The sequence below is a fragment of the Capsella rubella genome, unplaced genomic scaffold (genome assembly GCF_000375325.1).
Source record: "Capsella rubella cultivar Monte Gargano unplaced genomic scaffold, Caprub1_0 scaffold_6, whole genome shotgun sequence".
In the NCBI taxonomy this organism is placed as follows: Eukaryota; Viridiplantae; Streptophyta; class Magnoliopsida; order Brassicales; family Brassicaceae; genus Capsella; species Capsella rubella.
The window spans coordinates 15,197,642-15,210,967 of NW_006238918.1; the positions used below are offsets into that span (position 1 = coordinate 15,197,642).

The window sequence follows — 13,326 nt, forward strand, 5'->3', positions numbered from 1 at the left end:
ACAGCATCCGATGGCTAACCAGATTCCCATGTTCGTCCCAATGCAACCTCAGATGTTCAATAGAGGGCCTGCATCATGGAGACCACATAACACATATCAGCAGCAACCGATGGCTAACCAGATTTCCATGTTCGTCCCAATGCAAAATCAGATGTTTCTTGGAGGGCCTTCATCATGGAGACCACATAACACATATCATCAGAATCCGATGCCTAGCCACATTCCCATTTTCGTCCCAATGCAAAATCAGATGTTTAATCGAGGGCCTGCATCTGCACCATGGAGAGGTCAGAACACATATCAACAACATCCAATGGGGGGTTCGAGGTTTATCCCATGGCATGTACTTTACCAGCTACCAAACTTTCAAATGACGCCAATCCTGGATCCATTTCTGTCTCCGACGGATAGAGAGTGGCCTGTAGCTGAACAAAGAGTGGGAATGAGGCCAATATACTGTGTACCAAATCCAGTGATGTACCCATATCAACGTCCAGAGGCGGCCAACCCTCTAAACCTGAGAATGCCGCAATTCAGAAGTGAAGATGTGTTTACTACAATATCACCAGATGGACTGCCAAGATCAGTTGCTGTACTTGGGAATGGGGACCATTTAAACCTACAACAAGACTTTTTCTTGCTCTTAGATACTGCGTTGGTGGTTTCACCAGGGCCTGTGGTAAATCATCTGGTGCAACTTCATATTCAAACGCAACAGCAAATGCAGGCTGAGGAGGTTCACGGTCCAGCGTCTTCTGAACAAGGTGGAGATCAGCAGCAGCCAACACAATCTCAGGAGGTTGACGGTCCAGCGTCTTCTGAACAAGGTGGAGATCAGCAGCAGCCAACACAATCTCAGGAGGTTGACGGTCCAGCGTCTTCTGAACAAGGTGGAGATCAGCAGCAGCCTAGGTAAAACGATTCTCGACAGTTGACATGTTCTCTAAGTATTTCTTTTCTACCAAAACTCTCTCAGATTTATACTTGTTACCTAGCAAATGTTTGGTATAGAAAAAGTCTGGAACAAGCAAAGAGTTTTACCAAAGTTTTCTTCATTATGATACTAGAAGTTCAGCACTCTACTAGTCTGAAAAGTTGTCTTTTTTTTAATGCCCCATTTAGTGTAATCTCCTAAGGATTCAGAAACGTCTATTAACTGTTGAGCCAAAGTTCTATTCAAAAGTCTGGAAATCAAAATGAAAATAAGCTGTTGGAAGAAGCCTTCATCTTCTCAATCCTGTAGTTAGCAAATCGTTTCTCATCTCCAATTTTTTTTAAAAAAGGGAGTCCATTTCAATCTTTTTAAATGAAAGATCAATCTAGTATTAATAAAGATTCTCTTTTTACAATTGCCCAGTTTTGACTAACATCGAATGAGACTCACAGAGATATCAAATGTTTTGTAAAATTGTGATATTAGAACAACATCAGATTCACTCCTCACTCAGAAGCAGAAGAAGAGAATAAAACAGAGCTGATAAAACGAGACGGAGATCGCGTAATGGGTTTAAAAAATAATCTGTGTTAGAAAGAGAGAGAGGGAGCTGAGAGATGACGGAGAAAGATTATGTTCTAAGCCTGGGTTTGGTCGAAGCAAACAACTATGGAGACTGGGTTTGGTTTGATTTAGGGATTTCAACGATTTCAACGATTTGGTTATTTACGGTTAACGATTTCTTCTCCGTAGATGATGCCACGTGTGTTATGTCGTCATAAAGACTTTTCTGATTCAAAACTGTTAATTTCGCTTTCTAACCGCCAAAATTTGAGTTTTATTCTCTCCTTTGATATTGCTACGTCACAGATCGTGCGACTCAGAAAGCAACATGAATCTTAAATAAATCTTCGTTTTTGTTTAAATATTGGGCCTTTTAAGTATATGGTCAATAATGTTAATGAGCTGAAAAAGAATGAGAAAAGGCCCATTTAAGCTGTGAAACAGTTTTAAAAGTCCCACATCGCAGTAGAACAAGAGAAGAAGCTTTAAAAGTCCCACATCGCAGTAGAACAAGAGAAGAAGCTGTGTTTATATAGCGTTACAGTCGAACAAGTTATTGCCCCTTCGGGGGCATCCGATAAAATTGGAACGATACAGAGAAGATTAGCATGGCCCCTGCGCAAGGATGACACGCACAAATCGAGAAATAGTCCAAATTTTTTTTTTTCAAAAAATTCTGATGAAACCTTAGATCTCTCTGTAGTTGCATGCTTGCAGCTTTGATGTTGGTTGTCTACTGAAACCATCGAAAAATGGTCCAAATCGAGAAATGGTCCAAATTTTTTTTTTTTCAAAAAATTCTGATGAAACCTTAGATCTCTCTGTAGTTGCATGCTTCCAGCTTTGATGTTGGTTGTCTACTGAAACCATCGATCTGTTGTTGCGGGCTTGTTGTTTTGATGTTCGTTGTTTAATGTGTTTTCCATTACAACTCTAATGCATGCTTGCAGCTTTGATGTTGGTTGTCTACTGAAACCATCGATCTGTTGTTGCGGGCTTGCTGTTTTGATGTTCGTTGTTTAATGTGTTTTCCATTACAACTCTAATGTTCTTCTCTGATGGCGACAAAAAGAAAAAAAATGTTCTTCTCTGATGTTTGGTGTACTATTGGGATTTTCAAGTTTGTAAGTTTCGTCAATTCTCTCTATTGTGTCCATTTCCTTTTCTAGTTCTGGAGACTCTTGAGTTTCTGAAGTTTTGGTTTTAGTGAAGCTCTTAGCAATGTCCAGTGTTTATGTGTACAAAATAAGATCAAGATTTCATTGTTGGTTATGTGTTAAAGAGACAATTTCATTCATTGGATGGTAATAGGGTTTTAACTTTTAAGGGATGTGGAAAATGCATAGAAAGCTGGTCTAGATCAGGGAGGGACACAAGAGACATAATAGGATTTTCAGAGAAAATTGTTGTGCACCATTATTAGAGAGTTTTGACAATTTTACTGGATATATGGTTCTTATGTGGAGTGGATCAATTGTCAATAGATAAATGTTAGTTACATGATTACTTTGTAGAATTACATTCCATAAGGTCTTTGAATCATCCAAGAAGTTTGTTTATTACATTCCATAAGGTCTTTGAATCATCCAAAAAGTTTGTTTATGTTCTCGTTGAAGGAGGACCTGAGCGTACTTGTCTCAGACTTTAGTTTACCTTGTTATTTAAGTAGAACTATTCTGTTGGATTCAAATCACTCTTCACAAACTTATGAGTTTTGAGATGTGGTTTAGCCTTGTGAGTCAGGTGAGTTGCAGCAAGTCATGATACCTGAGACCAGTCTGCAGAATCATATTGACATTTTCTTCCTATCTATCCCCAAGTCTAGATCCAATGATGTACCTGCAGGAGCAATTCTTGAGTGTTAGGATGTTATCTATAACACCAAGTTGGCCATGAACATTTGTTGTAAGCTAGTTCAATCTGCAAGCTTCTCCCAATGATTCACCAAACTTCTCTCAATGCAGCAGCTAGCAGCAGAACCATGGCCTTAGCTTAATCAACGAACAAATGATGCAACTTCAGTCTCAAAGGCAACAACCAACACTTGGGGTGTAATGTTGGACCGTCTTCGGACCAAAGTCAAGATTGGCAGAGCAGTTGACATGATTTTCAACTTTGGTTCTAACTTGCATTCTTTCACAAAACGTGATTTTGATTATTTTGATATCCGTAAATAAAATGCTGATTATTGTTTTGCTCAAAGATCTACTAACATTTTGAATATTTCTTTTAAATGACCCATCAGTATTTCCTAATCGAATGAAGAAAATTTTAAGATTTTTAAGTGAAAAGTTTTTTTTTTTTAACGTTGTCGTACGATTCTGTATCGCCAAACAAATTCACCGGTCCGGCCACAAAAAGCAGCGATAGTTTTAAGCGAGTGAACGGTCACGCGCCTTCTGATTCCGTTTAAGTTATTCAGCGCATGTGAACTGTGTCCAGCTTCAACGTTTTACTTTAAAACCAAACTATTCCAACATTAGGGATTTAATCTATAATCAAAGAAAAAGAAAAAGACATGATAATTAATTTTAATCAGATTGATTTTGCCAACATTTTAAGGTATCTCTCTACGGAAAACACTGAATTTAAAAATTAATCACTTTGTCTCTGTTACCAACGCCTTCGGTTTCTCATTTCTCCCTTCAGAGTTCAGACCGCTCCGAATCTATAACCCCAAAATCAGTTTCATTTGCCGAAGAAAATGAAACCTTTCTCTCTCTTTCTGTCTCAGTCATGATCATCTTGTCTTTGTCTGCAAAACCTTTTGAGAACTCTTAATGCTTTTTCCCTAATTTGATCTGCAGCATCTGTCTTAGTCCAAAGGACTTGTCTTGTTATGTTTTTTTTTTTGTTTTTGTTTTAAAGGATACAAGACTTAAACCTTAAGCATAGTTGATTGTTCTGTTCCTGAAACTCCGATTTAAGTTATTAGATCTGACCTCAGCTTAGGACTAAACAAGCTTTTTCTTCGCTGCCATGCTAAAAGCAATAAACAGTAGTAAAAAAAAAGAAAAACCTTTTCTTTTTATTCGGTTGGTGCATTGGTTGTTGGTGTTCTTATCAACTTTCGTCTTCTATTTATTAGCTTTTGGTTGTGGTTTTGTCACTTTCGTTTCAAGTTGCCCAAATTCTGAAACTTTGCTGCAAAAAATCTCTATTGCGTCGGGTTTCTGGTAATTTCTATCAACTCTTTAGTGTCTTTATTTGTACAAAAGATTAAGACTTTGATTTTGATCTCTTTGTCTGAATAAGATAGATAGGCAAAACTTCTGTATCCTTGGGGGGATGAAGAAAGTGTATAGGAAGCTGATTTGGATGAGAGACCCATTAACGAGGGTGAAGAGACACGTTAGTTCACATTCAGGGTTCAGGGTTTTCAGAGATAGAAACTGGATGTTCCCGTTTCTAGCGAGCTTGGTTTTGTCGGTTACTCTCTTAATGTCTGTCCTTTATGTTCAGTTCGACAGTTCTTATGTGGAAGAAGAACCATTGTCTTTTGATAGTGTCTCTGAAGAATTAAAAGATTACTTTGTAGAATCACATTTTAGAAAGTCTTTGAATTCGACGGGTGATTCAAATTCTTCAGAGGTTCCTAAATTAGCTTATCTGATCTCTGGGACGAAAGGTGATAGTCATAGGATGATGAGGACTTTGCAAGCTGTGTATCATCCAAGAAATCAGTATATTCTGCATTTAGACCTTGAAGCTCCACCTAAGGAAAGGCTTGAGCTAGCAATGTCTGTGAGGAGTGATTCGACTTTTCGTGAAGTCGAGAACGTTCGTGTTATGTCTCAGTCTAATCTGGTTACTTATAAAGGCCCTACAATGATTGCTTGTACGCTTCAGGCCGTGGCCATTTTGCTTAAAGAAAGCTTGGATTGGGATTGGTTCCTCAACCTTAGTGCCTCGGATTATCCTCTCGTCACACAAGATGGTTAGTTAACTCAAATCAAATGCCTTTATATTGGATTTAGTGATTTCTGTTTTGGTCTTTGATATATAGTACTGATGTGTTTCTTGCAGATTTGTTGTATGTCTTCTCAAATTTGTCTCGGAGTGTCAATTTCATTGAGCATATGAAGCTTACCGGGTGGAAACTGTAAGTAGAAACTGCTATAGTTTGCAGGGACTGAAAATTCAAAACAGGGATGTATAAGATTTGCTTCTCATGTTGCAGGAACCAGAGGGCCAAATCAATCATTGTTGATCCTGGCTTATACTTGTCAAAGAAAACTGAAATTGCTTGGACTACTCAACACCGTTCACTTCCTACAGCTTTCAAGCTGTTCACAGGTTAGCTACCATCTTCAACTCGACATTACATAAACTGGTCTTATGGATGAAAGAGAGATGGTTTACTTATCTGTCTTGTCTTTAATCTTTCAGGCTCAGCGTGGGTAGTTCTGACCAGGTCTTTTCTTGAATACTCAATCTTGGGATGGGATAATTTCCCGAGGACAATGTTAATGTACTACGCCAACTTTGTATCCTCTCCAGAAGGATATTTCCACACACTCATATGCAACACCGAAGAGTTCAAGAGCACAGCTATTGGTCATGACCTGCACTACATTGCTTGGGACTATCCTCCAAAGCAACACCCAAATTCTCTTTCAATGAAGGATTTCGACAATATGGTTAAAAGCAATGCCTCCTTTGCTCGAAAGTTCCACAAGAACGATCCTGTACTAGACAAGATCGATAGAGAGCTCTTAGGTCGCACTCACCAGTTTTCCTCAGGAGCTTGGTGCATTGGTACCTCGGAAAACGGCGCTGACCCGTGCTCTGTTCGAGGGGATAACTCAGTTTTGAAACCAGGACCTGGTGCTGAGAGATTAATGGAACTTGTTCAGACACTTTTATCTGATGAGTTTAGAAGAAAACAATGTTCATAAGAGGTAATGGTTTCAAGCTAAACAACAAATTGTACATTCATTTTTGTTTTAGTTGTACTCATAGGTCATAGGGTTCCATACAATGTTAAACAAAACGATTTGTGTCAGTAAAAAAGATCGATATAAACGCAATTACAATAGCAAGAGTATGTAGACGGAGCTTCAAAATTAAACTCTTGCTTCAGCTCTGGATTCAATACAAGAAATTGAAAGGGCTCTAACAAAAAAGAGTTTGAAGAAAACAATATGTTTCCTTTTGAAATTCAAGGTTTAAGTACAGTTGTAAAGAGGATCGGGAAAAGAATCACAATAACAAGTATGATAGCGAGAATAATGGCGATACAAGTCCATTTCCTTGAGTTCTTCTGAAGTTCTTTAGCCCCATGCAACTGATCAGTCCCTCTCATGACGAAAGAGCTCGCCTTTGAGACATTTGATTCGATGTCATTGAGCATATTCCCTTGAGCTTCCACAAGAGCAGCCATGTCGAGGAACACTTGGTGCAGCTCTAACAGACTCCGTTCTATCTCCTTAACTGTGTCGTGTCGTTCTTGAATTTCTGATAATGTGTCCATAATCTGTCCACGGCCTTGCTCTTGTATGGCTTTTTGGAGAAATCGTTCGCTCTCTCCGCTCGATATTAGCTTCTCCACCGTCTCTTCATCTGCTTTCTGCCCCGTTACAGTGAAGTATCTTCAAAGATCCAACCAAAACACACAAAACTTTACTATCACTTAGTTCTAAAGATCAAACTTTTTTGTGTGGAAAGTATTTGTTGATTCAGAGTAATGACCAAATGAAAGAAAAAGAAGTAAGAGATCATATAAAATTTACCGTCTCTCGACTGTTTCTTTATACTCAGAAGCCATTTTGGATCGTAGTCTCTGAAAATCATCCATCATGTCTTTGAGCTTCTTCCCCAACCCACTAACCACCGATGTTCTGGTCCGATCAGCAGAAGATCCAGGACCACAGCCAGAGACTTTCCTCTGCGCAGCATTTGATTTCTCCAAAGCCACAAGCTTTGACTTTATCATCTTGACACGTTTCAAGACCTCTGTAACACTCGAATCCATACGAGCACGAAGCTTTTTAACGGCCTTGGAGTCGTGTACGGTCTTGGACTCTTCGTTAGCGTCTTGGAGACGCTTATGAATCTCATCGACAGCTTTCATGTCTTCTTTAACACTCTCAACGTATCCGAAGAACTCATCGAGGTTGCCTGAGTCGAGAGAAGCATTTTGAGATTCGATGTCATCGAGTTGGACTTGATGGTTCAAGTCTGTGTATCTCTTGAATGAGCTTGAGATTAGATCGTTCATGGTGACAATCAAGAAATAGATATAAAAAAAGGATTTTAATTTCCTGAAAATGAACAGAGGAACATTATGGTGGTTCAGATGGTTGACATTAAGCTAGAGAGACCTTTCAGAGATGTCTGAAAACGAATGTGAAAAAATACTAAATAGATAACATTGTATGAGCTGTGTGTTTAGAACCAGTCAAGAGGGTCTAAAGACCAAGGAAGACTTTGTTAAGAAGATGGAATGTAATCACTACGACATTGTGATTTGGTTGGTACCATGTTGCGGAGACGTGGTCTCCATTAACTATAACTTTTTTTAAGTTCTGTGGAAAATTTCAATGCAATTAAAGGAGTGGACCTTGAGGCTTTTATGAGGAATTTACCAATTGTCTAGTAGGCTTTAAAACTATGATTGAAAACAAGTTGTTAAAAGTATTTAAATCTGCAAACCAACCAAACCTGTGAATTCAATTCATTATTGTTGATATCTGCATAATCATGGACAAGTCTGACCAGATTATTCGGCTGTAACGTCATTGATTCAAGCTGCTCTCGTAGAGAGTTCTGTTTTACACATGAATACTACCACTCTAAGCTAAAAGACTTCACATAAGAGTACAGACTGAATCGATATGACATAAAAAGCTCCTGCGGAAGATTAAGAATAAGACTTGTCCCTATTTTCACCTGAGTGGTCTCTGAAAACCTCCCAAGTTAAAAAGGGTGTGAATGGAAGCAGCATCGGTTATGAAAGGAATCTGAGCATAGACTCCAGCAAGGGCGCACCGTATGCATTCAAGAAGCAATAATATGTAGGTGAATCCTATGGCCATCCAATAATACATCCCAAACCGTCCTTTGAAATGAATTAGCGGGAAGAAATTGCTCGTGCACCATATGACCTGAAGAGCTGTTTCAAGAAGCATACCCATCATCATGTGAAACCTCAAGTAATGAGGCAGCCTCTTCTCCTTCACCACAAATGTATAACCCAAGTAGCAGTAGGCCATGAAGAACCACGTAGGCCACCTGTTTATCGCTCCCGGGATGAAATATATCATGTCTCCAATCGCATCATGCTTTTCTAGAAACGGTTGGACATAGTACCCAACATCAGATATTTGGAGGGATATCAAATAAGGAACACAAGCCAATGTCCTCCACCACCATTCAGGTCTCTCTGCAATTCTAGGCAGTTTGATTTTAAAGAAATCATCTTTGGCCACTCTTGCAGGCTCTATTGGTCTCCGGTGTCTTCTCAAACCAGGAGCTAATGATGGCAAGCCATGACCAAACAGCTGGTTGGATGATTTTGCTGCTGCTGCAAAGTCCGTAGATGCAGTTGCTGCAGAATTTAGCAGTTCGGATCAGTTAAATCACAAAGAACAAAGCAATTAGTTGCCAAGTCTCAAAGCCATGATAAAACGGTTAAAAATGTCCTTTTCTGGTAAAGTTGATTATGATGAGCTAATCAATTTTCAACAACTCAAGTAAGGATCATGTCTGATGGGTTTTGTTGCTATTCATACATGGTTAAAAAAAGAACCAACTTGAATCTAAATAATACCTGTAAGAGGAGCAATCTTTTGGGGACACCTCAGTGAAACTGAACTTGCTGAAAATCTTAGTTTTGCAGATGAATCAGCGTTGGGGAAGAAGACCCTTGGATTCACAACATTCTTCAAAATTGGACTATGGTTCCTGCTTTACAAATCATGAAGGTCACGAAAAGGAACCAAAAGCATCAAAACTATGTGAAGCATCGAACATCAAAACACTTAAAAAAAAAAACTGGAGAACGCAAATGACCCAATTCTTGACAATTTAAACCCCAAGTCCAGATTTTGTCACCAGCAAAGTCAAACCGAAATCTCAAGAATTTATACACAAACTGATCTGAAAGTTCATTGAATTTGACGATTCAAACAGGGCAGAGCCAAAATCAAACATATATAAGATCATAGAAATCGAATACTCCTAATTAGAATCATCCTATGCAACAAAAAAAACATCAAAAGAAAGAGCAACTCCGAAATCGGAGAAGGGAGAACCCAGAAAACGCAGAGAGATAGAAGGATCAACGAAAGAATTGAGTTGATCATATCAGAGAGGGGAACCTGGGAGCGAGGAAGGTGAGAGAGCCATGGTTGGTGGTAGTCGCCGCCAAACCCTGCATAATTTTTTCTCCGGCGAGAACCTTCCGAGCTTTAGGGTTTCGATGTTATAAAACAAAAGAAAAATCAAAAATTAAGAGAAAAAAAAAACAAATCAAAACCGGTGAGGAGTAGAGAGTAAACTTCACGTGCAAGAAATATGAAGCCACCTGATTCTGATAAAGGTGGCTATTTTCTTTTTTAGGTCGGTTAAGTGAAGTACTCTACCTTATTGGGCTTTCAATAATAGCCCATATGTCACAAATTAGGCCTGTTAAAATTCGTAGTCCTATGTATTTTGTTTAAAAACCAAACGTAATTTTCAAAAATATATACACATACTAATTTACAGCTGAGAAGATGCAGATCAATGTCAAGCGATTTTTACAAAGAGTTTTTTTGTTCATTATTACCAAAACACATTAAACGACTAGAGAAAGTTCACGCAGCTATAGGTATCTAGCTTAGAACGAATGTAGCAGATTATATAATTAGTTGGATAGCAGGTATGGGTTAGCAACTTGCATTGATATTGTTCTCAGTGTTACAAACTCCTCCTTGTTGATAATTTTCTTCAGGAGATACAATTTTGGCTGACAAGAGCTCGGTTCTAGATGACTGCATGATCCTGCGCACGAGAAAAGGAACACACAGACGCAGTGTCCACAAATGTCAATTACAAATATATCTTATAGAATGGTTTCAATTAAGAACAAAGACTTGGAGACAAGCGAACATACCTACTCTATAACTTTGTCACTAAAGTTGAACATCCTTACCATCTCCACAGGATAAGGACATTTAAACATGAGAGATATATTCAGTGTCTAAAACATATACAAACATTTTTAAAAAATGGTAGATGCTTCATATGGCCATTGTTCCGATAACATTCAAAATTAGATCAAAACATTAATCAGTAGTGCCCTGCAAATCTTCACTAAACCAATTCATATAGCTAAGAAAATGATAAGATCTCAAGCATAATGATTCCAATCACCACATAAAAGTTTCAGAGACTCAATGAAGAACAAAACTATACAAAGCAAAGTTCCCCTAAGCTATAGGAGTAAAACATTTCTTTTCAGAGTAATTAATCTACAATGCAACTTAAAGAACAGAAGCTACTGATGTTTTCATTGGTACCTCTCAAAGCTTTTTGCTTCAGATTTTGTGCGGGCAACAATTTTCCTCCCATCAGCTGCAAGCCCAGCAACAGCCTGAAAACAAACCTGGAATACTTCATTAAATTCAATTCCAAGGTTGGATACTTAACAGTTCCGTATTTTATAAGAGAATCAATAGCTCTTGTGCTAGCATAATTATCAGCTTTGTTGATCACTTTTCCAAAACTTGGTTCTCCTCTGCGTCACAGCCAGTGTGAAAACTATGTATGATCCAACAGAGAGACAAGTAATCAACGCAAATACAGCTCCAAAATTGTAAGACAGTTATATTATGACCACAAAAATACATCGACCTATCATTCTTTATATGTGAAAAAACACTATTAATGCAATAAGGACTGTGATAGCAGGATTAGAATTCTCTAATAGGAACTCTACAAAATTTAACATATATAAAAAAACCCAAAAAGAAACTGGATATAACAAAATCACATGATACAGACTAGCAAAGAGGAATTTCTCAGTCGACACAACTTGACATATAATTAGTGATGTAAGGTTAGAACTTAAAGGCAATCTAGCTAGACCCCATTCTGATGTCATATACTTAGTTCATTCTCTGCATGCATTAGTAAAATTATTCGAAACTACATGGATTTTGTAGCTAATTAATTAATATGCCATGGTTAAATTGAAAGAAAGAAAAAATGAAGGAACCTGAAGGCTAGATAGGTAAGAGAGCAACGGTCAGTGGTCGCCGCCAAACCCTGCATCATTTCATCCTCAATAAGTTTCGTATCTTTATGTGCAAGTAACTTTGACAAGCTATTGCACCATTACTTATACTGCACCTTCTGTTCAATTTTATATATTCTCTATTTTTTCTCTTTCCCCTCCTCATAAAGATATCGATAAAAATAATTAAAAATTTCCTTTCTGTACTTAGGAATCTAAGATTACAAATAGCTTTGGAAGATATTGAAATGACAAAACAAACATTTAGTGAAGCTTGACTTACATGATGTTCTTAGTCTTGGGAGGAGGATATAAGGAGTAAAGCTTGACCGACCTCTCAACAACCACAAGTTGTGCCTTAGCTTCAGCATACGCCTTGGATTGGTCAGTGAGATTCTTGTTCATGCGGAAGCCATCCATGGTCCTTCGCTTAGTGTACTCCCTAAGGTTGTAATGAGGGAATTGACGTCCCGCTCGAAGCAGGGCACGACAGAGGCTGAGAAGTTCACTTCTAGAACCCATTGCAAGATTGGAGGAAACTAACCCTTTATTATAAAGAGACTGCTTAACTGCAATCAGTATAAGAAAACATTAATAGGAATGAAAGAGCAACAACGAGGAAGAACGAGAAGGAGTCAAGATAAGGGCTAAATACATACTTTGACATATAACAAGAAAGATATATAGAAAGTGAAAAGGATTAAGGATGATACATCATTTATAAAGCTAAAGAACCTAACTTTTGAACAGTGAGGAGAAACCAATTTCAACATTTGGGCAGAGAGCTTTATGTTTCGACATCTCACATAGTATAAAGCTTTACCCATATGTTGAACCAAACGATACCATCACAAGACAAATCCAGGAAACGAAAGAGTAGAAATCGAAACATCAATAACCTAATCAAGCCATCCAAAGGATCCCAAAACTGAGGAACTAAACCTTACGCATACTGAATCGAAGAGATGAATGAAACAAACAACAAGCAAAAACAGTTTCACGCATACTGAATCGAAGAGATGGAGACATGAGAGTACCGTGTCACAGCGAAGAGAACCAAGCTCAGAAATACAGATTTATCTTCTCGCCGGAGATCGGAGAATACAGAGGTTTTGAATTTCGTCGAGATAACAGGGATTAGTTTCCGACGTTTGTATTTTGGTAAACGGGCCTTTTCGGGCCGGCCTTTTGAAATTAAAAGCTGGGCTTTTGAACAAAGCCCAAATACAACAATATTAAACCGACGAAGGAAAGGGTAGTTACGACATTGTATATTTAGGGTTATTGGGTTTTTAAATCAACGCATGCTCTCTAGTCTCTCCCTATATAACACAGCCGCGTTGAATCCATAACCAAATCATTCACAGCCTCGCAATAGATTGTAAATTAGGGTTCTTCATTGCTTTTTCTTAGATTTAGGGTTTATTGATGATATTGCAGGAGCCCCCGGGCTACTCTGATTTATTTCAATGATATGAAGAAATAAGCCCCAAAGCTCCTGCTAAATTAACTGACATTCGTGTTGCAGTTCTGTCTCTTTTTGAATCCGGCTTAACTGTGTCAAAGCAATGTCTAGATTTATTTTTGTAAATTGTTATTTTGTTTGATT

General features: G+C 38.2%; 4 protein-coding genes and 2 non-coding genes across 10 annotated transcripts; 3 read left to right on the forward strand and 3 right to left on the reverse strand.

The window, feature by feature from the left end:
* Nucleotides 1-2,056: 2,056 nt before the first annotated feature.
* LOC111830270 lies at nt 2,057-2,159 on the forward strand. The gene has a single exon (XR_002833655.1). It is a non-coding gene; the product is annotated as a U6 spliceosomal RNA (small nuclear RNA).
* A 1,912-nt stretch (nt 2,160-4,071) lies between these two features.
* On the forward strand, nt 4,072-6,528 carry LOC17881458 (beta-glucuronosyltransferase GlcAT14B). 2 transcript variants are annotated; one of them, XM_006287673.2, is made up of 5 exons: nt 4,072-4,674; nt 4,754-5,435; nt 5,525-5,600; nt 5,679-5,794; nt 5,888-6,528. In XM_006287673.2, the coding sequence occupies exons 2-5, from the start codon at nt 4,787-4,789 to the stop codon at nt 6,394-6,396; spliced, it is 1,350 nt and encodes a 449-aa protein (XP_006287735.1). In that variant the 5' UTR covers nt 4,072-4,674; nt 4,754-4,786; the 3' UTR covers nt 6,397-6,528. The 2 variants fall into 2 exon arrangements, with proteins under 2 accessions (XP_006287735.1, XP_006287734.1); XM_006287672.2 differs by having other exon boundaries at nt 4,758-5,435.
* A 94-nt stretch (nt 6,529-6,622) lies between these two features.
* LOC17882882 (syntaxin-123) lies at nt 6,623-7,812 on the reverse strand. The gene is made up of 2 exons (XM_006288246.2): nt 7,231-7,812; nt 6,623-7,089 (listed from the first exon to the last, which is right to left on the reverse strand). Exons 1-2 carry the CDS (start codon nt 7,716-7,718, stop codon nt 6,660-6,662), a joined length of 918 nt encoding a protein of 305 aa, XP_006288308.1. The 5' UTR covers nt 7,719-7,812; the 3' UTR covers nt 6,623-6,659.
* A 331-nt stretch (nt 7,813-8,143) lies between these two features.
* On the reverse strand, nt 8,144-10,011 carry LOC17883468 (protein TIC 20-IV, chloroplastic). The gene is made up of 3 exons (XM_006288332.2): nt 9,820-10,011; nt 9,270-9,403; nt 8,144-9,047 (listed from the first exon to the last, which is right to left on the reverse strand). The coding sequence occupies exons 1-3, from the start codon at nt 9,876-9,878 to the stop codon at nt 8,386-8,388; spliced, it is 855 nt and encodes a 284-aa protein (XP_006288394.1). The 5' UTR covers nt 9,879-10,011; the 3' UTR covers nt 8,144-8,385.
* Nucleotides 10,012-10,151: 140 nt separating this feature from the next.
* On the reverse strand, nt 10,152-12,835 carry LOC17881702 (LYR motif-containing protein 4). Of its 4 annotated transcripts, none has more exons than XM_023781463.1 (5): nt 12,755-12,835; nt 12,001-12,286; nt 11,700-11,749; nt 11,002-11,075; nt 10,152-10,483 (listed from the first exon to the last, which is right to left on the reverse strand). In XM_023781463.1, exons 2-3 carry the CDS (start codon nt 12,237-12,239, stop codon nt 11,707-11,709), a joined length of 282 nt encoding a protein of 93 aa, XP_023637231.1. In that variant the 5' UTR covers nt 12,240-12,286; nt 12,755-12,835; the 3' UTR covers nt 10,152-10,483; nt 11,002-11,075; nt 11,700-11,706. The 4 variants fall into 4 exon arrangements, with proteins under 4 accessions (XP_023637231.1, XP_023637232.1, XP_023637230.1 ...); XM_023781464.1 differs by having other exon boundaries at nt 11,002-11,087; XM_023781462.1 differs by having other exon boundaries at nt 11,002-11,242.
* Nucleotides 12,836-13,151: 316 nt separating this feature from the next.
* LOC111830260 lies at nt 13,152-13,297 on the forward strand. Its single transcript, XR_002833644.1, has one exon. It is a non-coding gene; the product is annotated as a small nucleolar RNA snoR134 (small nucleolar RNA).
* The last annotated feature ends 29 nt before the right edge of the window (nt 13,298-13,326 follow it).

What these genes read in the sequence shown, in the direction of transcription:
- LOC17881458 (XM_006287673.2), top strand. Translation starts at nt 4,787, where the DNA reads ATGAAGAAAGTGTATAGGAAGCTGATTTGGATGAGAGACCCATTAACG. An exon ending in TCCTCTCGTCACACAAGATG is followed by an intron (nt 5,436 to 5,524) that starts GTTAGTTAACTC and finishes TGTTTCTTGCAG; the next exon opens with ATTTGTTGTATGTCTTCTCA. An exon ending in AGCTTTCAAGCTGTTCACAG is followed by an intron (nt 5,795 to 5,887) that starts GTTAGCTACCAT and finishes TTAATCTTTCAG; the next exon opens with GCTCAGCGTGGGTAGTTCTG.
- LOC17882882 (XM_006288246.2), bottom strand. Translation starts at nt 7,718, where the DNA reads ATGAACGATCTAATCTCAAGCTCATTCAAGAGATACACAGACTTGAAC. An exon ending in AAAGAAACAGTCGAGAGACG is followed by an intron (nt 7,090 to 7,230) that starts GTAAATTTTATA and finishes GGATCTTTGAAG; the next exon opens with ATACTTCACTGTAACGGGGC.
- LOC17883468 (XM_006288332.2), bottom strand. Translation starts at nt 9,878, where the DNA reads ATGCAGGGTTTGGCGGCGACTACCACCAACCATGGCTCTCTCACCTTC. An exon ending in CTCACCTTCCTCGCTCCCAG is followed by an intron (nt 9,404 to 9,819) that starts GTTCCCCTCTCT and finishes TTTGTAAAGCAG; the next exon opens with GAACCATAGTCCAATTTTGA. An exon ending in AAAGATTGCTCCTCTTACAG is followed by an intron (nt 9,048 to 9,269) that starts GTATTATTTAGA and finishes TAAATTCTGCAG; the next exon opens with CAACTGCATCTACGGACTTT.
- LOC17881702 (XM_023781463.1), bottom strand. Translation starts at nt 12,239, where the DNA reads ATGGGTTCTAGAAGTGAACTTCTCAGCCTCTGTCGTGCCCTGCTTCGA. An exon ending in CCCAAGACTAAGAACATCAT is followed by an intron (nt 11,750 to 12,000) that starts GTAAGTCAAGCT and finishes GAAATGATGCAG; the next exon opens with GGTTTGGCGGCGACCACTGA.